This window comes from Erpetoichthys calabaricus, chromosome 1, assembly GCF_900747795.2.
Source record: "Erpetoichthys calabaricus chromosome 1, fErpCal1.3, whole genome shotgun sequence".
In the NCBI taxonomy this organism is placed as follows: Eukaryota; Metazoa; Chordata; class Cladistia; order Polypteriformes; family Polypteridae; genus Erpetoichthys; species Erpetoichthys calabaricus.
The window spans coordinates 337,841,274-337,865,075 of NC_041394.2; the positions used below are offsets into that span (position 1 = coordinate 337,841,274).

A 23,802-nucleotide genomic window follows, 5' to 3' on the forward strand; every position below is an offset into this window, starting at 1 on the left:
TCCCCTGCTCTTGAAGACTCAGACCCCTTAATTGTTTTTTTTTTTTTCCCCTTAATTAGCAGCCAAACAATAATGAGATACAAAATGAGCCAAAACAACTGGTGTCCATCATACAATATCTCAAAATAAAGAAAGGTGAAGGTCTCAAGAATGTTGATCTCCTCAGGTCCCCAAAATATTAACACTGCTTTTAGAAAAGAGAAGATCAACAGTTTCGGAATTGTCTGCTAATGCACCACAAGAGCAGCAACAAGCCACAGACTTAAAGAACTAGTTTAATTAACAACAAGAATCTGCGCCTCATTAAGCAATTGGTTGGAGTTTGAGGCCCTGACTTAGTTGGTCTTATGTCGGTTCCCTCACTTCACATTTAGTTTCTGTTTGGATGCCATTTAAGGAAAGAAATGAAGCAATTCAGAGGAACAATAAAGAAATTCAGGGGAACAAATCTTAAAAAGCAAGTAAATTAAAATTAACCCTTTGCAGTCGTATTTAATTTTCAACGTCACGCTACATTAGTCGTAATTAATTATTGAAAAATCGCCAATAATTACAGCAGTTATTTTTTTCAAGCATGTAGGAATAACACAGGCCACTTTTCTCGACCAGGCGACTGTGCAAATCGGTCAGAAACTTGCAGGGCCACCAGCAGTGGCCTGACGACCTATAGCGCACTTTTTACTAAGGCCAATTTTCTGGCCTAACGACCGCAAAGGGTTAATTCACAAGAAGTTAATTAGCTGCACAAACAAGGCACTAATTAAAAAAAAGGGTTAGAATGAAAACCTGCAGCCACAGTGGTCCTCCAGGACTGGAGTTGGCGAACCCTGACCTAAGAGACAGTTACTTAGGAAGTTAAACGACAGTGACCATGAACAATGACAAAGTGGGAAAAGTTGTACAACAATGTGTTCTTGATTGATTGCAGTTGTCAAAAACTTAAATTGAATAAATTAAACACACAAAACGTCATATGTACAATTACAATAAAATTATCTTCTATAGTGAGGGCATGTCATTGACATCCCATTAACATCAGTTCCAGCTGGCACAGATGGCAGTGCATACGAGTGTTCTACCACAGAAGTACAGGGCAGTGGTCTTGACAAAGGTCGTGGTGCAGCAGTAGGTGGGCTCAGCTCTGAAGAGGGTGTAGTACGTGTTGGCCTTCGCAGTACAGAAACTTGACACAACACTAAATGCCTTTCCATATCTAACCGTCGTATAATTGTTTTATTACAGAAAGGGCAGTGATAATGTCCCTCAGTCCTGCATGGTAGCCGGCACCGGCATAGAATTTTGTCTGTAAAAGAAAGAAAGAAAAAAAAAAAAAGATACATTAACTGCAATTATACAATATATAGGCAATTTATCCAACAATCTCAGTGTACAAGCAAAATATGTACACATGTAAAAAGAGATGCCATTAATAAACAACTACCTTATTATCCCCCAAAATAAAATGAAAATCCATGGGGAGGGACCAAAACATATTTAGATACAAACAAAAGTCATCAAGCAATGTGGACATCCTCATAACAAGGAGATGTTAATTAAAAACAAGATACAAAACTAATGTCATGCTGGTGCTGTATGTGTTTCAAGAAAACATTTCTTGGTTTGCAGTTGAGTTATTCAATGTGAATGGCAACTTCTAAGGCTACAAAGCAGATGACTGTATTTGCAAATATGGTTCATTTAAGTGCTGGGTATAACATCTACGCCAGAAAGTTCAAAAAGACACAACAAACCATGCTGTAACTTGAACATGAACGGTCTCAGCATTAAAGACGGTGTCGTGGGTGGTGGACTCGACACTGAAGAAACTTGACACAACACTAAATGCCTTTCCATATCAATCCGTCGTATAACAGTTCTTTTACAGAAAGGGCAGTGATAATGACCCTCAGCTCTGCACGGTAGCCTGCACCGGCATACAATTTTGTCTGTAAGAAGAAAAAAAAAATTCTGTATTAATTAAATGCAATTATATAAATATAACCAATATATTCAACATCTGCGGTGGGTTGGCGCCCTGCCCGGGATTGGTTCCCTGCCTTGCGCCCTGTGTTGGCTGGGATTGGCTCCAGCAGACCCCCGTGACCCTGTGTTTGAATTCAGCGGGTTGGAAAATGGATGGATGGATATTCAACATTCTCAGCGTACATGTCAAAAGTGATTTAATTAAAATAAACTACCTTACTATCCATCCATTATCCAACCCGCTATATCCTAACACAGGGTCACGGGGGGTCTGCTGGAGCCAATCACAGCCAACACAGGGCGCAAGGCAGGAACAAACCCCGTGCATGACACCAGCCCACTGCGGGGCGCGCACACACGCAAAGCACAAACTAGGGACAATTTTGAATCGCCAATGCACCTAACCTGCATGTCTTTGGACTGTGAGAGGAAACCGGAGCACCCGGAGGAAACCCATGCAGACATGGGGAGAACATGCAAACTCCAAGCAGGAAAGACCCGGGAAGTGAACCCAGGTCTCCTTACTGCGAGGCAGCAGCGCTATTACTGCGCCACCGTGCTGCCTACCTTACTATCCCCTGCAATAAATTGTAAACCCATAGGTAGGGATCAAAACATTTACAGACATAAACAAAAGTCATCAAGCAATGAGGTGAACTGTTAACAAAAGGAGATGTCTTACAACTTAATGTTACACTGATACTTTATGTATTTCAAGAAAACATTAAGAGAAAAAAAAAGATATAGTAATTAACACTATATCTCCTGAAGCCTACGACAATACTCGTAATCGCGGCCCATCTTAAATCCCTTCGCACCTCTCCATCAGCGTCTTGTGTTTTGTAAATGTATCGATCAGCACAAGCAGCAAGCAGCCTGCTATCCCATCCCTCCCCTTGATGGAGCTCAACTTGGGCAAACAGGTCTCCCAGCTCAAGCCAAAGCTCCTTATCTGTGTGTGATGTGCCTGGAGTTGTATAGGGTAAATAATACAGTACAGTACACCCCCAAAATTTGCGGGGGTGACGTTCCTAGAGCACCCGCAAATTGTGAAAAACCATGACTTTTGGATGTGGTTAAAAATGCCTTTTAAATGCCTATTTTTATAGTTTAAACTCTAAATACAATATGCCCCCAAAGCACTTTAATTTTGTTGCAAACTCAGCTTAATACATTAATACATTACCTAAAAACAGAATGTAAAGGTAAACCTGTATACTGTACAGTACTGTACTGTTATGTCTCCCGTGGTGCTAGAATGTAAAATACCGATGTTACCGCTATGCGTACTGCAATTCATGCAAGCGCGTTTTCTTTGTTATAAGTAAATACATAATAATTTTAATTAATTAAAATACAGTAAAATGTATGGGTACTCACCAATGATAAATGATATTGAAGATGAGGATGATGAAGTAGCTGTGCAGTACGATGCAGAGGATTTAAAACTCCTCGGGTGGCGCCTCTTCTTCAGTCGCTTCAGGAGGAGTCGGGTCTTCTTCTGGTGGGGTTTCGTGCTGGCTTTTCTTTATAGGTTTCAGAAACATTGTGATAGGAAGTTGCTACATTGTCTCCTGTAGCGAACTGCTGGTACAATTTCCGTGCTTTCTCACGGATGATGTAACCATCCAAAGGGATGTTCTTTTTCCTGCAGTCGGTGATCCACAATGCCACGGCAGATATCATCCTGATGATATTTTTATTCCTTACAGTCGTTACCTTTTTGGCACTATCACAGAAACTTACAGATACGGTACTCCAGATCGCTGGATCGTTCTTCTTTATGTAGCGTGCGGTGCTTTCATTAATGCCATAGTGGCACGCTACTGCAGCATAACTTTTTAGTTCCCGGAGCAAATCCAGTAGTTCAACCTTCTCCTGGGGTGTTTTAAACTTCTTCTGGCCCTTAGGCTCAGTGCCAGAAGCCTTAGAAGGTGCAGGGCATTTCGGCGACATCTTTAAGAATAACAGAATGAATACAATAACAAAATGGAAAACACGAGGACACTCAGCTGGAGACGCGTCACAAGGCAGCAGTCAACAAGCAGCAAGGAGAAATGAATAACGCTCTCGGATTGGCTACTTTCACCATCACAAACCGCGTTTCCCTAAGCGGTTGCTTCCTGTTCTCTCTACAACACAGTATTGCTACGAAAAAAGCCATAAAAAATTGCAGAGGATATTTGCGCTAACAATTAATAGTTAGGTTCAAAGAAAAAATCCGCGAACGACCGAGTCCACGAACCCCGAACCGCGACTTTGCGGGGTCTACTGTATATCGTTATTTGGAATAGATAGATAGATAGATACTTTATTAATCCCAATGAATACACACATTTAATGTGTGTTCCGTGTCTACAAAGATCTGGGTACCTGTAGGATGAAAGGAAATAAATGCGAGGCAAGAAATGCTGAACACATACCTAAAGCAGAAACTTTTTCCATATTATACAAATAATGACATGAAGTGTATAATGTGTGAAGACTTTAATCCAAATATCAAATAAGCACGTGCACTTTTATTCAAGAATATAACCAAAGAAAAAAAACAAAAAAAAAAAACATTTGATTTACATGTTGCTGTCAATGAGTTAAAAGCCCAAGCTCAAATGTCAATTGACAGGGAGTTTATATGTGTTCTTGAATGGTGTAGCGGCAAGAACCGCTGCCTTATAACCCAAAGGTCCCGGGTTTCGAAACTGGGCACTCTGCGTTTTGAGTAGTGAGCTGCTGTTATTATTATAATATAATAAAAACACATTTGATTTGAATCTAACACACCCGGTGTAAATTTTGGCTACTTGTAAGTCAGTGCTTGTTTTTTTATTATTCAGTTTTATTCTGTCAGTTACGTTCATGTGGTACAATGAACTTGCCTCTCCCTCTTTGGGTTGATGACATTTATCTCCATTCTTTTTTTTTAATAATTTTATTGTAATCATTCCATACAAATAGATCAATTTATACAAAAAAGAATTGAAGACAAATCATTTATCTCCATTCTTTCCACAAGATCAGCGCTGTGACTGATGCCTGCTCAGAACTATTTGTTGTACCAGCAAACAAAGATACGATGTCCGGTGATCGCTATCAGACTGGAAAAAGGCAGCACCGTGGCAAATTGCTCACGTACTGAAGTGACGTTAGCTGCAGGTGGAAGTCCCATTTTACTTTATGGTGCCAAGCAGAGTGCAGCAGTCTATTAGCCAGCGAATGTGCTGTGAAGAAGCGGTCTGTTGTTACGATCACTTCATGTCATTATTGGTATTACATGGAAAAAGTTTCTGCTTTAGGTATGTGTTCAGCATTTCTTGCCTCTCATTCATTTGTAGACATGGAACACACATGAAATGCATGTGCTCCAAATAACGATATACCTGTATTATTTACCCCAATACAACTCCAGGCACCTCACACGCAGATAAGGAGCCTTGGCTTGAGCTGGGAGAAACTTTTCGCCCGAGCTCAGCTTCATTAAGCCGGGGGATTGGACAGCAGGCTGCTTGTGCTGATCGACATATTTACAAAACAAAAGACGCTGATGGAGAGGAGTGAAGAGATTTAAGTTGAGCCGGGATTTAGAGCTTTTTCATAGGCTTTGGGAATTCTAGTGTTAAATGCAATTATATAAAATACTACCCGGTTTGCCCAAGCAATTTTGTAAGACAATAGCCATCAATTATAGTGCTGTAAGTTAGTCAGATGTGTCAAAAGTACAATGTTACTTTTTTTCTGTACAGTATTTTTTATAAAAAAAAAAAGGGCAAATACAGTGGGGAGTAGTGGTTAAGGCTTTGGACCTGGGCCTTCACACCCTGGGCTTGTGGATTAGAATCCTGCTACTGACTGATGTGTGACCATGAGGAAGTCATTTTATCTGCCTGTGTTCCAACTTGTAAAACAAGTTAAATATAACCTGTTGTATGTTAAATGTTGTGAACCACTTGGGTAAAGGCATCAGTCAAATAATAAGTAGTGTTAACATCATTAGGTCACTGAAGCTGCATACTTCTGAACACAATTGCCTCCGAGTAAAATATCCTTCCATAGCTTAATTCCTGCTTTTCTTAGTGACTTTTATTCTTAGAGATTTTATTGCTGGTCATTGCAAAACACAGTTTTACAGGAAAGTGCATTCTTTTGAGATGAAATGGGTAATCAATAGGAGTAATGTGAAATCTGAGTATATATTATTATCATTATTCAATGTTTATGATTTTGATTTGTTTATGTTGTTCACTCAAGTACAGTGTTTCTTTTTATGGTTTTCGTCTGTTTGATGTATTCCCCTTTAAAGTTCACATGCAGTCACAAATATATGTATATCCAGTTCAAGCACTGGTTTGCATATAACTGTGGGTACCCTGGGTGTTACTGTAAAGAACAGTAAGTGTGGAGAAGTTGCTTTTGAGCAATGCAACACAATTTCTGTGGGTTTCCACATTAGAAATGAACGTGCCTGTCATTGTGGCTTGTCAAATGCTTTTTCTCCATCTTTTATTTATATAAAGCATTCTCTCAGCGCAAAGCATGCAAGTTATCAAATTTCAATCAAATCTGACAAAGCATTGTTGAGATTTTGGGGTATTTAGTTTTTATATCATGTGGTGGAGGGGATTAAGTACTGATATATCAAAATGTTCTCTCTTGGTGGATACCTATGGGCCTTGATGTACCATCCTGGCAAATTTCACCTTTTTAGCTAAGATGGGTAATAGTGTTTATGTTGATGCATGTTTGAGTGAATGAATCAGTCAGTCAACTCTGCATTTTAAATTTTATAAATATATAAAATTGATAACCAATTTATTCCACAGTCCCAATGTATATGTAAAAATATGCACAGGTGTAAAGAGATTTAATTAAAACAAGTACCTTACTATCCCCATTAACAAAATGATCACTCGTAGGTAGGTAGACTTGTAACAAAAGATTTAACAAAACAAAAACACAGAGAGAGACAATCCGGGTGCTGATCACTATGAGCGCAGCTCCCCATCAAACATAACCAAAACATATACAAAGACAAAAGTCATCAATCTATGTGGTAAACTATTAACAAAGAGAGATCTTTATTAAACACACAGCTTATGAATGAATTTCATGCTGGTGCTGTATGTATTTCAAGAAAGCATTTCTTGCTGTTGAAAGCATTGAATTATTCAACAAGAATGGTAATATCTAAGGCAGGGGTGGGCAAAGTCGTTCCTAGTGGGCCACAGTAGCTGCAGGTTTTTCTTCCAACCCAATTGCTTAATAAGAAGCACTTATTGTGTGATGTTGCTTCGATAGTTATGAGTGAGATGAGGTGACAAATGAGGACAAATCTCACATGGGGCAAAGGGACGGTGGAAAGCGCTCATGTGCCTTTATTAAAAACAGTCAAAAACAAACTAAAAAGTGTCCACTGTGCCGTGTTCTCTAATAGTACATAAATAAATCCATAAAAACCAAGTGAAAAGTGAGGATAAAAATCCATAATAAATAAATCCAATACAAGCAGAGGTTAAAATGCAGTCATTAACCCCTCATGATCTCAGCCCACCACCTTCTTTGTCTCCCCGACTCACCCATTACTCATGTAGCTGGCGGAGACTCAGCAGTCACAAACTCCTTTCGTCCGACCCCCATCTTGGCTGCCTCTAAAATATGCAGCCAGACCATCAGAGGTCAGCTCTTCTCCAGTCTTCCTTCACTCCCCCGCAGCCGTACCTCAGATCCATAGGGAGGTCATCCGCTCTGTTCGCTCCACTCGACACTGTTATTCATTGGGGTGAACCAGCCCCTAGAGCGCCACAGCCTACGCTCCTTTGCGGGGCCCCAAGTTCGTCATGCTTCTTCAGTCATCTAACCTCAATTCTTGATCTCCGATCCTTCCTTTTTTCCTGTGCCAACCCATATTTATCGGCTCCGTGGGTGCAGCGCCTTAATCACACATCGCAGGAACAATTGACTTGCCCCGTTTACCCCATTAACTATCCGTGGCCCACGGAGAATAACACAGCTATCTGGATTTATTTAAAACTAGCCATTTTTTGAAGCCACGGACCTGTTATACCACATATTACTCAAGTAACACTTCTGCTTCATTTTAGTAGTCTCGCTCATTAAGATTTTAAAACCTTATTGCTTATTTTAGTCTTAAGGAGCAATTAAAAAAACAAGAATACAGCGGTTTTTCAGCAGTAAGATGCAAATGACAAAAGAAACCAGCATTTCTCTATTTAGCTCATTTCCATGGACACCTGTGTGTATTTATTACGCACTATTTTGTTTAATTAAATACTTGGAAGGAAAGTAAAGAGAAAAAAAGTAAAGGGCTGAGTATTCATTTGGCTGATATCCTTAGAAAGGGACAAAAAAATCTAGGATATGAAAATGACCTGTCATGGCAGAGTTAAAGCACTAACAAGATATGACGTTAAATTATTGTCAAGGATTGTTTTCAGATTAAGCAACTTGGTTAAATAAAAACTTGCAGCCACTGCAGCCCTCCAGGGCTGACTTTGCCCACCCTGATCTAAGGCTACAAAGAAGTTGACAGAATTTGAAAATGAAAATGCAGGTATAACAAGAAAATCTGATGTTCAAAAAGATTTAACAAACCTTGCTGTAACTTGAAAATGAATGGCCTTGGCACTGGATGGGGAGCAGTGGGTGGCAGGCTTGACGCTGAAGAGAGTGCTGCATGTGGTGGACTCGGCACTGAAGACAGTACAGTATGTGGTGGACTCGGCACTGCAGAAACTTGACACAACACTAAATGTCTTTTCATATCTAACCGTCGTATAACTGTTCTGTTACAGAAAGGGCAGTGATAATGTCCCTCCGCCCTGCAAGGTAGCCGGCACCGGCATATAATTTTGTCTGTAAGAGGAAAAAATCTGCATTAATTAAATGCAATTATATAAATATAACCAATGTAACCAGCATTCTCAGTGTACATGTTAAAAGTGACTTAAACAAAATAACTACCTTACCATCTCCTATAATAAAATATAAAACCATGTATAGGGATTAAAAACAAATATAGACACAAACAAAAGTCATCAAGCAATGTGGTAAACTGTTAACAAAAGGAGATGTTTTATCAAAAACAAATCTTACAACTTAATGTTACACTGATGCTGTATTTATTTCAAGAAAACAGTTTCTTTGAAAGCCTTTAATTATTCAATGTGAAGGGTAACTTCCAAGGAAACAAAGAAGATGTCAGAATTTGTAAATACAGTTTAAGTGCAGAGTATAATATTTACACAAGAAAAAAATGTGATGCCCAAAAAGACTGAACAAACCTTGCTGTAACCTGAAAATGAACTGGCATGTAGGTTTAATGACAACATACCTTTGAAATGCAAAGCGTTTTTTACGTGGAGATCTATATGCATCTCAATCTTTGCCCTGACAGTTGGGTTGAAGTTGGGACAAAGACGGCAGTGAAACAGTTCTTTGCAACAGGTGTTGCATTCCTCCAGTGCTGGCTGTGTGCTAGCGTCACAGATTGATATGTGCATCTAAAATAGAGAGTAACGAGTATATGAACACCATGTAAACATTTAAACTGTCATTTTGATATTGCTTTGTTTCATGTTCTTCAAAATGTTAAGCGTTACAAAAGATGAGAAAAGACACTCAAAAAATATTGAAGACTATGTCATAATTGATTACTTTTCTGGTGATTTTCAGTCATAGCCTTGAGTTACTTTATCTTACAGAGTTGGAGGCAGTCAGTGGTGTGCTCCAATGAAGCCGGTCACCTAATGTGACATACAATGTGACTTACGTACAGTTAGGTCCATAAATATTTGGACAGACACAACTTTTTTCTAATTTTGGTTCTGTACATTACCACAATGAATTTTAAATGAAACAATTCAGATGCAGTTGAAGTGCAGAATTTCATCTTTAATTCAGTGGGGTGAACAAAACGATTGCATAAAAATGTGAGGCAACTAAAGCATTTTTTTTAACACACTCCCTTCATTTCAGGGGCTCAAAAGTAATCGGACAATTGACTCAACGGCTATTTCATGGGCAGGTGTGGGCAAGTCCGTCGTTATGTCATTATCAATTAAGCAGATAAATGTCCTGGAGTTGATTTGAGGTGTGGTGCTTGCATGTGGAAGATTTTGCTATGAACAGACAACATGCGGTCAAAGGAGCTCTCCATGCAGGTGAAAGAAGCCATCCTTAAGCTGCGAAAATAGAAAAAAACCCATACGAGAAATTGCTACAATATTACGAGTGGCAAAATCTACAGTTTGGTACATCCTGAGAAAGAAAGAAAGCACTGGTGAACTCAGCAACGCAAAAAGACCTGGACGTCCACGGACGACAACAGTGGTGGATGATCACAGAATCATTTCCATGGTAAAGAGAAACCCCTTCACAACAGCCAACCAAGTGAACAACACTCTCCAGGGGGTAGGCGTATCGATATCCAAGTCTACCATAAAGAGAAGACTGCATGAAAGTAAATACAGAGGGTGCACTGCAAGGTGCAAGCCACTCATAAGCCTCAAGAATAGAAAGGCTAGATTGGACTTTGCTAAAGAACATCTAAAAAAGCCAGCACAGTTCTGGAAAAACATTCTTTGGACAGATGAAACCAAGATCAACCTCTACCAGAATGATGGCAAGAAAAAGTATGGAGAAGGCGTGGAACAGCTCATTATCCAAAGCATACCACATAATCTGTAAAACACGGTGGAGGCAGTGTGATGGCTTGGGTGTGCATGGCTGCCAGTGGCACTGGGACACTAGTGTTTATTGCTGATGTGACACAGGACAGAAGCAGGCGAATGAATTCTGAGGTGTTCAGAAACATACTGTCTGCTCAAATCCAGCTAAATGCAGTCAAATTGATTGGGCGGCGTTTCATGATACAGATGGACAATGGCCCAAAACATTCAGCCAAAGCAACCCAGGAGTTTATTAAAGCAAAGAAGAGGAAAATTCATGAATGGCCAAGTCAGTCACCTGATCTTAACCCAATTGAGCATGCATTTCACTTGTTGAAGACTAAACTTCGGACAGAAAGGCCCACAAACAAACAGCAACTGAAAGCCGCTGCAGTAAAGGCCTGGCAGAGCATTATAAAGGAGGAAACCCAGCATCTAGTGATGTCCATGAGTTCAAGACTTCAGGTTGTCATTGCCAGCAAAGGGTTTTCAGCCACGTATTAGGAAATGAACATTTTATTTCCAGTTATTTAATTTGTCCAATTACTTTTGAGCCCCTGAAATGAAGGGATTGTGTTAAAAAATGCTTTAGTTGCCTCACATTTTTATGCAATCGTTTTGTTCACCCCACTGAATTAAAGCTGAAAGTCTGCACTTCAACTGCATCTAAGTTGTTTCATTTAAAACTCCGTTAGGAAGCATGCTATTGGCTGTCAGAAAAAGGAGCCAGCAGGACTGTACTAGAATATCAGCAATTACTAAACGTGACATACATAGCAAGCGATTTTCAGCCATGTATATTAACATGATCTAGCGAGATCAGCAACTGCAGATGGCAAATCTGATATGCCCCATGACCAGGAGTCACCTAATGTGACATCAGCTTTAGTTGAAATGGCTGTTCAAAGGTGTATTATGTCTTACACAGAACAGAGAAACAAATAGTGTTAATACTATTTTTTCTGTTGAGATGTACAAACTTTAAAGTTTGAAGGAAGGCAGAGTGAGACACTAGTCTATAGGTAAGAAAATGCAATTTGGAATTGGATAAAGGTGCTAGCCCGAAGAGAGAAAATTGTTTTTACAAAGAGACAGATTAAGGTTTTTTTTTTTTTTTTTTTTAAAAACACCTAAAAACAATAAATCTGTGAAATTTTTAAAATTAAACCCATTGATGTTTGACATTAAATTTAGATGAACTTCATTAATCCCAAGGGGCAATACACAATTACTTATTTGGCTGACATCTTTATCCAACGCGACTTACAACATTTATGACGCAAATGTTTACATTTCTTTTTGGTTTTGCAATTGGAGAACAGGAAGGTCAAGTGACTTGCCTCAGGGTCACATAATCAAAGTCCTTAACCAATACACCACACTGTCTACAATTTAGATGCATACGGCAGCAGAAACATACAAAACAACAGTGATAGAATCACAGGACAAATAATATAATCAATCAATAGATAGGGAAACAAATGAATGTATATTATAAACAGCAAAATCAACTTAAAGAGTATAAGCATTTAATCTGAGGAGTCGGGAGAAAGCATTGAATTTCCTTATATCAGTGGGCAGAAAAGACCCCTTGAGGCGCTTCTTGGCACACCGTGGTGGAATGAGCCTGTGGGGGGTATTTTTCGTACGTCGCTTAAACCATCCGAGATCAGGTGCCTCATCTTGAATGAGTTAATGCCAGTGAAACTCATCCAGATAAGTCGGTTTTTCAAACGCAGCTGTGTATTGGATTAGTGTAGCTGGATCTAATCATACGAGATGAATGCGCGCGCCCGCGCTGAGTGAAAAGCCCATATATATTGAGTCTAGAAAACATGATCAGCAAGTCTTTGATAGGCTGTAACAAAATGACGAAAGAACGTGCGCATTTTTTTTTCACACACGCGGCGCAAGACCTTTTATTCGAAGGACACGAAGAATTTCAAGATTTAATAGTACTAGGGTGTTGTACCGTGTTAGCCATTATGAATGTAGAGAAAAGCCAAGCAAAATGACACCTTTTATTGGCTAACTAGAAAGATTACAATATGCAAGCTTTCGAGGCAACTCAGGCCCCTTCTTCAGGCAAGATGTAATATACACAAGGGGTAACACTGCAAAAGCAGCCCAGACCAGAAAAGACGGCTGGCAAAAAGTGGCCGAAAAAATTAAACGCTAAGTAGTGTACATTGTACTTAGTGAATGCAGCGTTTCATTTCCTATGTGTCAGATTAATTATTATTTAATATGTCATAATTCCAGATCAAACGTGAGCACAAGGAGAACATGGGAACAGGTTAAAGTGAAGTACAAGAATATACTTCAAACTGGTAAATATTGGTATATAACTATTTAAAGAATTGTTGACATGAAGAATCATATATAATATAAAAAACATTAATTTTAAAGCTAATAAGGAGGCAGACAAGCAAAAAACAGGTGGAGGGTCACGCGGTCCAGACCTAACCCCTGCAGAAGAGTTGGCTCTCCAGCAAAATGCCCATCGCCCTGTTTGTGAGGGCATCAGGGGGAAGCTCCTCCTCAGAACCAGTGGCAGGAAGTAGTGGTCACTTCATTTCAGATAAAGGATGGTCATTGCATATTTGTCCTCCATGTGTGCTATAGGTATGTTCCATATAGCCCTCTTTTTTGTTGGGTCAGTTGCAAGGAATATCATATCCCTTGAACCTGTGTCTGACCAACGAGATATTAACGAAGGTCAAATATTTGATGAAGACACTGTGTCTGATTATTCATCAGGAGGAGAGGTACACTTTCCAAATAATGTTTGATCAAACTCCACTCTGATCAGTTCCATGTGACCCAATCACATTTGGAAATCCTGGTAATGAGAATGTTAGGCTGATTGAGATTCTTCGTGGAACTATGGGTGTTTTAGCCTGTGTATTACCTACCTGCAATGGCATGAAACGCCTCTTTTATTGTCTGCACACGCAGGTGTCCAGGAAGCACAATGAAAACCTGAAGGAAATGTTTCAGAGCCAAACAAACTTTACGAATTGCCTGGCAAACTGCACTTTTCGATAGCTGTTCCGCATCGCCTACAGTATATAAAAAAGTGCCGCTTGCAAGAAACCTCAAAGCAATGCCTACTGTCTGTGTGGTTGTGAGAGCCCGACTTCGCCGAGTTTGACTTCGAATATACGGAGCTAATAAATCTTTGAGGTACAATATTCCCCCTCGGCTAAAGCGGTATCTTTCGTACAGAATTTCCTCCGGGGGCAATAAAGGATCTTGCCGATCGCGCAAAACCCTCTTTATATGAAATTCTCTTCCTATAATTTGCACACCAATATCAATTGGTCGCTCATTCATGAACGGCGAAGCCCTGACTGGATGACTTCCACACCGTCACTGATCACGTGTGTAAACTAATCCTTGTTTACGCAGAACAAACCTGCTCCGAGCAGGTTTGCGGATTTGGATGTGTTGCTATGACAACACTTCCAGCAAGAGTTTCAAAAAACCGACAGATCCAGGATCAGGCCAAATCGTCAAAAATTACATCCGGCTAAGCGAGTAATCCACGTACGAAAAATACCCCCGTGGATAATAGCGATCTAAGAGCACACCTCCGGCGGGAGATGGAGGGCATTTTTCACAATAGTATTCTATGGCTCTGCCGTTGGATACAATTAGAAAATATTACTGTATGATTTTGCCACCATACTTCCTTCCGTCCAGCGAGTCTGTGATGGAGCGGCCTTTCCTGATAATTTTGTTCAGGCATTATACATCTTTTGAACTCAGATTGCTTCATCAGGTGACCACAGCGTAGAACACAACACTGGCTACTACGGACTACTGAACACTTTTCCAGCAGCTTGTTGCATAAATCAAACGTCTCGAGTCTCCTCAAGTAGTTCAGTCAGCTCTAATATATAATAACAATTTCGCCAGCGCTCCAAATCGATGCTTCCAATAATGCCCTTACTAGAATACGTTAAATCCAACGCAATGTATATGTATTAATCCGCAAAAGGCTACATATTCAGTACATTTAACCGTTTAAGTATGGTAAACAAGACAGCAGCATACGCGAAGAACCAAGTGTAAAGAAGATAATAAAAGTTTTCGGATGAAATTTAGTAAACGCCAACAAAGAACATAATAGCTAGCTATGCAACATATTTATCGGGAAACGCTTCACGTGACTTACCATAGCTTCGGAAAAGAAAAAAACACAACTTTGATAACGACTGTTAAATTTGCGAGGCACGTGCAGCTCTATGGCTCGAGAATAGACAAATAACTTTGCCAGCGTTGAGGTCACGTTTTTTTCCTGTCTGTCGTGGAACTGTTTCAGACGTCCAAAACACATGTGTATCTTGTTGCCATATTCTATGCTTTGAACTTCCGGATGATTCGTGGAGAATCTTGTAATGGGGTGTTGTATGACGTCATTGTGAGCGACAAAAATTGAAGCAGGCGTTCCCGTCGCGCTCCTCATTTGTGGTCACTCAGCAATCAGAAGCTGTGTATGAGTTGTGCAGGTTTTGCGAAGTGTCATATCATCTACAGGCAAAAAAAGGTAAGTCAGTTTTGGGGCAGTCACTTTATAGGAGTGAGATTTTTTTTTTCCTCGGTCAGAATTACAGCAAGCGATTTGAATTATAGGCAAGGGGTGCCTACTCGACTTAGCCTTTGTCCCCGACTCACTTTATGTTATCGATTCCAATTTCTGTTTCTGAGTGTTCTAAACACTCAGAAACACTGCCGCCGCCGGTTAATTTGCATTCATTGCTGTATATTTATTCAGTGTCCTCATAGGATCGTCAGACGTCGATCAGGAGGAGATTTCAAACTGGAAAACAATGGTTTTTGTTTTACTTTGTAAATTAAGAAATTTAAAATACATACAGTAAGAGTTAAATATCATATACAAACAGCCTTGCGAAAAAAGTATGGCGATTCATCTATAAATAAAAAAAAAAAAAACGTTCACAGTCTCCTTTTCTTACCCATAGCGTAAAAGCAGCAATATGGAAAAGCTATTGTAATTAATTGCTGTATTGTGTAATACATTCTTGCCAAGTTCTAAAAATATAAGCGGTCCCTCACGGAGTCGACACCAGTTTTTTTTTTTTTTTTTCTTTTTCAATTTTAAGAAAATTCTATTTTTCTAATTTAGTAAGATGAGTGCTCCTCAATTAGAGAGCGCGTCCTCTGGGGTGGCGAATGTAAGACGGGGCTGAAGTTGTCTAATTATTTGCTTCCAGCCAGCTTCTTATTCACATACCTTCTGTAAAGCAGTTACTTACTCAACGTTAACAAAAAGATTGACGTCTTTGACAAACAACAGTTGAGTTTTGCCCTGCCCACTGTTGGTAATGAATGAGATGTACTCTGTTTAACTGCAGTTGGTTTTTGCCCTGCCCAACCCTGGTTTATAAGTCAAATGGACTGGCAAAGTTGGGTTACTTTTATATCTAATGAATGGGATTTACTGTGAAGTTTGATGGGCACTGCGAAAAGTTAAATGTCATTGAGGCACATCAATTTTAATAATTTCAAGAATAGAAACATGTCTCTGTGAATTTGCAGGTCAATTTTGTTCAGCCCAACGTGAATACCTGGGTCAGATGGACTGACAAAGTTGGTTTAATTTTGTACGCATTGAATGGGATTTACTGTAATGTTGTTTAATGGCCACTGTAAAGGGTTAAAGGGGTGTTTTGTCAAAACGAGGAAAATTAAGATGGCCCAACCTGCTTTAACAGTTTCGGTAGTGGGATTTGGACCCACAACCTTGGGGCAGATTGAGAGAGAGAGATGTGTGAATTTCCCCTTGGGATTAATAAAGTATTTAATAAAGTTATCTATCTATTTAAAAAAGACCTCCTAACATTAAGCATTTGAAACCCCATCTGCCAGTGTTTGAGCATCATATCAATAGGTTACAGTTATAATGATATGTTTATCCAAGTATTGCTTTTAAGTTATTTGATTTTTAGATGGGCAAAATGATGCATAAAAATGTTGTGCTAAAATGGTCAAGTGTACATATCATGTAGTGACATCTGACATCAGTGACATATCACTGTCTTATGTTTTATGTCCTCACCCAGAGCATTTGGCCAAGATGGCGCAACTTCTTGAGTCAGATGTTTTGCTAACGGTGAACTCCTCAACCTAAGAGCTGGATAGGGTTTCATCTTTTTCACCTTTTTAATGACTGGTGGCAAACCAACACCTATTTATTCATTTAAATAATCCATGTACCTCTATAGATTGCAAATAACTGACAACAGCTGTGCGAATTAGTCTAAACATTTCTATGTAACTTAATTTTTATCAACCCCAACCAATTTAATCAGTTTTTTTTTTCTTCTAAAATGCCTGTAACTTATGCTCAGCTGTCTCATAATGATTATACAACCTATAAAATCCTGAATGATGTGTCACCTCCAGAAACAACATGTAATTTAACATAGTAAGTCAAATTCTAAGGATTGTTAATATAATTTTTCTTTTCATTAGGTCTATGGGGAAATGAGATAAAATATTTCCACAAAATCTATAAAGATTCTCTCTTTACTTCAAGTATACCACAATTTTTTTTTTACAACACAACAGTTCTTCATCTTAAACTCTTGATTTCTGACTTACTACATGTACAATACTGTAAATCCACATTAGGGTGTTTAGTATTTTTCTTATTTCTCATTTTCTCATTCCACTTTACTCCATAATATAGTGGAACCCACAAAAACAAATATGTCAGTACATTATAAAATGTCTAATTCACTTCCATCAGCAGCCATACCACCTGTACTTCAGAAGAGGTCATCAACCTGAAGCTAGTTAAATGTCTTATTATATCATGAAATCAAGGCAGAGAATAAATAATGGCAAGTAAAAATGAAAACTCAAACAATCATTAAGTGTACAAAATGTTATTTACATTTTTAATTCATCAAAGTAGCCACCTTTTGCTGATATAACACATGTGGCATTCTTTCTTAAGGGAAATTAAGTATGAGTAAGAAAAATCTTCCCAACACTGTTGCAGAAGTTCCCACAAATATGTTACACTTGTAGGTGGCTTTCCTTTCACCCTTCTTGTTCAGTTATTCCCAGACTTGCTCAATTATTCTTTTCTTTTAACGTAGTTCTAACATAGTTTGGAGGCATGATTTAGGTCATTGTCTTGCTGTAGGATGAACCCCTGACCTACTAGATGTAGAGCAGAAGGTTTTGTGTGGTGCTGCAAAATACTGTTTTCAGAATGCTAGTCACTCTGTGCAAATCACCAACTCTGCCTCCAGTAAAAGAACCCCAGACCCCATCACACTTCCTCCTTCATGTTTGACAGTTGGCGTCACACACTGATGAACTATCCTGTGACCAACTTGACGACATACAAACACCCTGCATGATGAACCAAAGATTTCAAATTTGGATTCATCAGTCCATAAGACTTTTTTTCCAGTCTGTAGTAGTCCACAGCCAATATTTCAAGGCCTTATTTTGTACTTTATGCTGCGGGTTTGACAGGGTGAGTGGCAGTAAGAAAGCTATTCCTTAAAGTCTTCTTTTCACAAGACTAAGACTTGTTTTTTTTTTTTTTTTTTGACCATTGTAAATCTGTGCTTGAAGCTGTTGTGCTGTGAGTTGCCTATCACACAAGCTGGTGACCCTCAGAAACTTGTCTTCTGATTGGACTAGGACTTTGGCTATCAGAATTTATTCCAGTTTCCAAACATCTTTGGATTGTGTAGGACACTACTGACACTTTGATTTGTTTTGCAGTTTCTCTAAATGAAAGGCCTGCACTTCTATGGATAATTACGCTGTGTCTCATTTCTTTTGTTAATTGCTGTTTCTTGCCATTATCACTGAAATATTTTCCAAGCAGTACTTCAGAGAGTGTAGTAACACAGTCTGTTCAAACTCTGCTTTAAGACAGAAGGGTTTTAAAGTAATCAACAGAAGTTGGGACACCTGTGCAAGTTGTTTTCCTCAACGTGCAAGGTTTCATTTTCTTAAATTGCTGCAGAACATCTGTAGGTTGTGACCTATTAGTTGTTCTCCGAAGAAGGCCCATTTGTAATATTCTGAAATTTACTTGTTTCATTTTTTGCAACCCTAAACTTTAAATTTAAACCTCTGCCAGTTTACTGCTCACGTTTTCAACTGATTCAATTTGAAGAAAAACTGAAAAAACTGAGGTGTTCTAAAACATTGACCAGTAGTGTATATAGAAAAATCTTATTTTATGTTCCCAGTTGATTAAAAAGTGTTCTTTTGCTTTTTACAATGCAACACTAAAGTGATTTTATGTTAGAAGAAAGAGTTTGACAGAAGCAGATTTTCTTGGCCTCCCCTTAGATCACTTTTTCTCCTGGTAGAAAAACATAGTGCTAGGTGGAAAACACACACACAGTAACACAAAAGAAATCTGTGTAAAGTGTCACCATTTTTTGTGTGGGTGCTGCTCATAATAGATGTTTAGAATCTGTGATGGCTGCTTTTGTGGACTGTTGTAATAAGCCTACATGCCACTTGAAAATGTTTACAGATGTATGTGAGTGTGATTGTAAATTTTAAACTATTTCCACAAAAACAAAATGACTTGATTTGTTTTATATCCTACTAATAAATTTTGAAGCAGTTTTCTGCTGAGCACAACTAGAAAACTTATGCCAACATCCACCCATCTATTTTCTATCACTACTTTATTCTAAGCAGAGTCATGTGGAAATGGCAGCCTATCCCAACAAGCATAAGGTGCAAGGCAGAGACAAATCCAGGACAAGGTGCCAGGCTATCATATGAAGAACACCACCAAACCCACATTTAAGCCAATTTAGCATCGCTAATCCACCTAAACTGTATGTCTTTGGACTGTGGGAGGAAAGTGGAGTTCCTGGAGGAAACCAACACAGATACAGCGAGAATGTACAATCTCCACACAGGGAGAACCTAGAATGTGAACCCTAGTCTCCTTATTGTGAGGCAGCAGTGATACCACTGCACCACAGTGCCACCCCTTTTGCCAGAATTTTAAATGAAAACATTTGCAAACAAGAAGCCACGTACTACGAAATTTTTAATTTATTTATTTAAACATTCACTCAAACTGTTTTTATGATATCTATTGCTTTTGGAGAAAGGGAATTAGGAAGCACTATTAGCATTCTCAGGTCCATTAGTGAGAACAAAGGATTCAAATTCCACTTGCCATTATAATATTTAATAAATCTATGGAGACACTAGTATTAACTAAGAGGATTAAATGAAAGGAAGTTGAAATGTTTTCAAATCTTCTTCTTCTTTCGGCTGCTCCCGATAGAGGTTGCCATAGCGGATCATCTTCTTCCATATCTTTCTGTCCTCTGCATCTTCTGTTACACCCATCACTTGCATGTCCTCTCTCACCACATCCATAAACCTCCTCTTAAAGCCTTCCTCTTTTCCTCTTGCCTGGCAGCTCTGTCCTTGGCATCCTTCTCCCAATATACCCAGCATCTCTCCTCTGCACATGTCCAAACCAACGCAATCTCGCCTCTCTGACTTTGTCTCCCAACTGTCCTACTTGAGCTAACCCTCTAATGTACTCATTTCTAATCCTGTCCATCCTCATCACACCCAATGCAAATCTTAGTATCTTTAACTCTGCCACCTCCACCTTTCTGTCTCCTGCTTTCTGGTCAGTACCACCGTCTCCAACCCATATAACATAGCTGGTCTCACTACTGTCCCATAGACCTTCCCTTTCACTTTTGCTGATATCAGTCTGTCACAAATCACTCCTGACACTCTTCTCCACCCATTCCACCCTGCCTGCACTCTCTTTTTCACCTATCTTCCACAATCCCCATTACTCTGTACTGTTGATCCCAAGTATTTAAACTCATCCACCTTTGCCAACTCTACTCCTTGCATCCTCACCATTCCAATGACCTCACTCTCATTTACACACATGTATTCTGTCTTGTTCCTACTGACTTTCATTCCTCTCCTCTCAAGAGCATATCTCCACCTCTCCAGGATCTCCTCAACCTGCTCCCTACTATCGCTACAGATCACAATGTCATCAGTAAACATCATAGTCCACGGGGACTCCTGTCTAATCTCGTCCGTCACCATTGCAAATAAGAAAGGGTTCAGAGCCGACCCCTGATGTAATCCCACCTCCACCTTGAATGCATTCATCACTCCTACCACAGACCTCACCACAGTCACACTTCTCTCGTACATATCCTGTACAACTCCTACATACTTCTGTGTCATTCCCAACTTCCTCATACAATACCACAACTCCTCTCGAGGCACCCTGTCATATGCTTTCTCCAGGTCCACAAAGACACAATGTAACTCCTTCTGGCCTTCTCTATACTTCCCCATCAACACCCTCAGAGCAAACATCACATCTGTGGTGCTCTATCTTGGCATGAAACTATACTGCTGCTCACTAATCATCACCTCACTTCTTAACCTAGCTTCCACTACTCTTTCCCATAACTTCATGCTGTGGCTCATCAATTTTATCCCCCTGTAGTTACTACAGTACTGCACACCCCCTTATTCTTAAATATCAGCACCAGTACACTTCTTCTCCACTCTTCAGGCATCCTCTCACTTTCCAAGATTCCATTAAACAATCTGGTTAAAAACTCCACTGCCATCTCTCCTAAACACCACCTTGCTTCCATAGGTATGTCATCTGGACCAATGGCCTTTCCATTCTTCATCCTCTTCATAGCTGTCCTTAGTTCCTCCTTGTTAATCCATTACACTTCCTGATTCACTATCTCCACATCATCCAACCTCTTCTCTCTCGTTCTCTTCATTCATAAGCCTCTCAAAGTACTCTTTCCATCTGCTCAACACACTCTCCTCGCTTGTGAGTACATTTCCATCTTTATTCTTTATCACCCTAACCTGCTGCACATCTTTCCCAGCTTGGTCCGTCTTTCTAGCCAATCAGTACACGTTCTTTTCTCCCTCTTTAGTGTCCAACCTCTCATACAACTCATCATACGCCTTTTCTTTAGCCTTCGCCACCTCTCTCTTCACCTTGCGCCTTATCTCCTTGTACTCTTGTCAACTTTCTGCATCTCTCTGACTGTCCCACTTCTTCTTTGCCATCCTCTTCCTCTGTATACTCTCCAGTACTTCCCCATTCCACCACCAGGTTTCCTTTTCCTCCTTCCTCTGTCCAGATGTCACGCCAAGCACCCTTCTTGCTGTCACCATTACTATATCTGTTGTAGTTTCCCAGCTGTCTGGTAATTCTTCACTACCACCCAGTGCCTGTCTCGCCTTCTCCCTAAACTCAACCTTGCAGTCTTCCTTTTTCAACTTCCACCATTTGATCCTTGGCTCTGCCCTCACTCTCTTCCTCTTCTTGATCTCCAACGTCATCCTACAGACCACCATCCTATGCTGCTTAACTACACTTTCCTCTGCCACAACTTTGCAGTCTTCAGTCTCCTTCAGATTGACTCTTCTTTTTTTTTTATATATATACTTTATTAATTTTTATTATAATCATTCCATAAAAATAGATCAATTTATAACAACGAAATTGAAGACAAATCAAACCCCACCCCTGAGAAGGAGAGCTTAGCCAAAGGAGAATTGCTTAGGGCTTTTTAATAAGGCAACAATAAACAAAAGAAAGGGAGAAATATATATAGGTAAATAAGAAATGGAGAAGGGAATTAAATGCGGTAATAGTTATTTCTCTTATTCTGAGTGAGTAAAGCACAATTGGGTTATTAGTATATTTGCGATAACTTGCATTTATTGGAGAGCAGAGCAGGGAGCATAAAGAAGTACTACAGGATTTTACTTCTATTGCGGACCAAGCCTATATATGTTCATATATTTGTGTCCAGGTTTTTATGGCTTGTATGTTTGCTGCCCAGTAATAAAACTGAAAATTAGGTAAAGCCATGCCACCTTCTGCCTGAGGTCTTTGTAGGGTCGCTCTTCGGATACGTGGGTGTTAGATTCAACAATAACCTCATTCATCTGGAAGTCAAACTGTTTAAAAAACGATTTATTGATATATATTGGAATGTTTTGAAATAAAAAAAGAAGTTTAGGAAGGATATTCATCTTAACAATGTTAATTCTTCCGGCTAGAGTGAGATGAAGGGTTGACCATCTATGCAAGTCTTGCTTAATTTTTTCCATACAGATGGCAAAATTTTGTTGATAAAGAGTTTTATGTTTACTTGTGATATTTACCCCTAGGTATTTAAACTGATCTGCTATGGTAAAAGGTAGAGTGTCCAATCTAATATTATATGCTTGTGAATTCACTGGAAAGAGTATACTTTAATTCAGATTAATTCTAAGACCAGATATCTTTCGAAATTCTGTTAGTGCTGTTAAAACTGCAGGGACAGTGTTTTCTGGGTCTGATTATATATAAAACCATATCATCTGCATATAGAGGAATTTTCTGTTCCAGTCCTTCTCTGATGATCCCCTTTATCTGATAAGAATTTCGACAGTGAACCGCCAGTGGTTCAATGGCGATTGCAAACAGCAGTGGCGACAAGGGACATCCTTGTCTGGTACCACGTTCTAGCTTAAAGTAATCTGAACAAATGTTATTAATACAAACTGAAGCTTCTGGATTGGTATACAGTAGTTTGATCCATGCACAAATATTTGGGCCAAACCCAAATTTCTCAAATGCAGTGAAAAGGTAGTTCCATTCCAGATTGACTCTTCTGCATAGGATGTAGTCTACCTGTGTGCATCTTCCTCCACTCTTGTACGTCAACCTATGTTCTTCCCTCTTCTTAAAATACGTATTCACCACAGCCATGTCCATCCTTTTGGTAAAATCCACTATCCTCTGACCTTCTTCATTCATCTCCTTGACACCATGCCTACCCATCACCTCCTCGTCTCCTCTGTTCCCTTCACCAACATGTCCATTGAAATCCGCTCCAATCACCACTTTCTGTCCCTTGGGTACACTGTTCATCACTCCATTCAACTTACTCCAAAAATCTTCTTTCTCATCCATTCCACACCCAACTTGTGGGGCATATGCACTAACAACATTCATCATCACACCTCCGATTTTCAGCTTCATAATCATTACTCAGCCTGACACTCTTTTCATCTCTAAAACACTCTTGACATACTG

At 39.5% G+C, this 23,802-nt stretch overlaps 2 protein-coding genes across 3 annotated transcripts in view; one reads left to right on the forward strand and one right to left on the reverse strand.

The window, feature by feature from the left end:
- Window positions 1–860: 860 nt before the first annotated feature.
- Window positions 861–15,135, reverse strand: LOC114642598 (uncharacterized). Of its 2 annotated transcripts, XM_028791456.2 has the most exons (5): window positions 14,845–15,135; window positions 9,329–9,497; window positions 8,590–8,850; window positions 1,752–1,946; window positions 861–1,303 (listed from the first exon to the last, which is right to left on the reverse strand). In XM_028791456.2, exons 1-5 carry the CDS (start codon window positions 15,133–15,135, stop codon window positions 993–995), a joined length of 1,227 nt encoding a protein of 408 aa, XP_028647289.2. In that variant the 3' UTR covers window positions 861–992. The 2 variants fall into 2 exon arrangements, with proteins under 2 accessions (XP_028647289.2, XP_028647290.2); XM_028791457.2 differs by lacking the exon at window positions 1,752–1,946.
- Window positions 15,116–23,802, forward strand: part of LOC114642597 (zinc finger protein 850-like) — a 105,486-nt gene continuing 96,799 nt past the window's right edge. The window contains exon 1 of the mRNA XM_051933495.1: window positions 15,116–15,216. The gene's annotated coding sequence lies outside the window, so the exon portion shown is untranslated. The remainder of the gene's footprint in view (window positions 15,217–23,802) is intronic.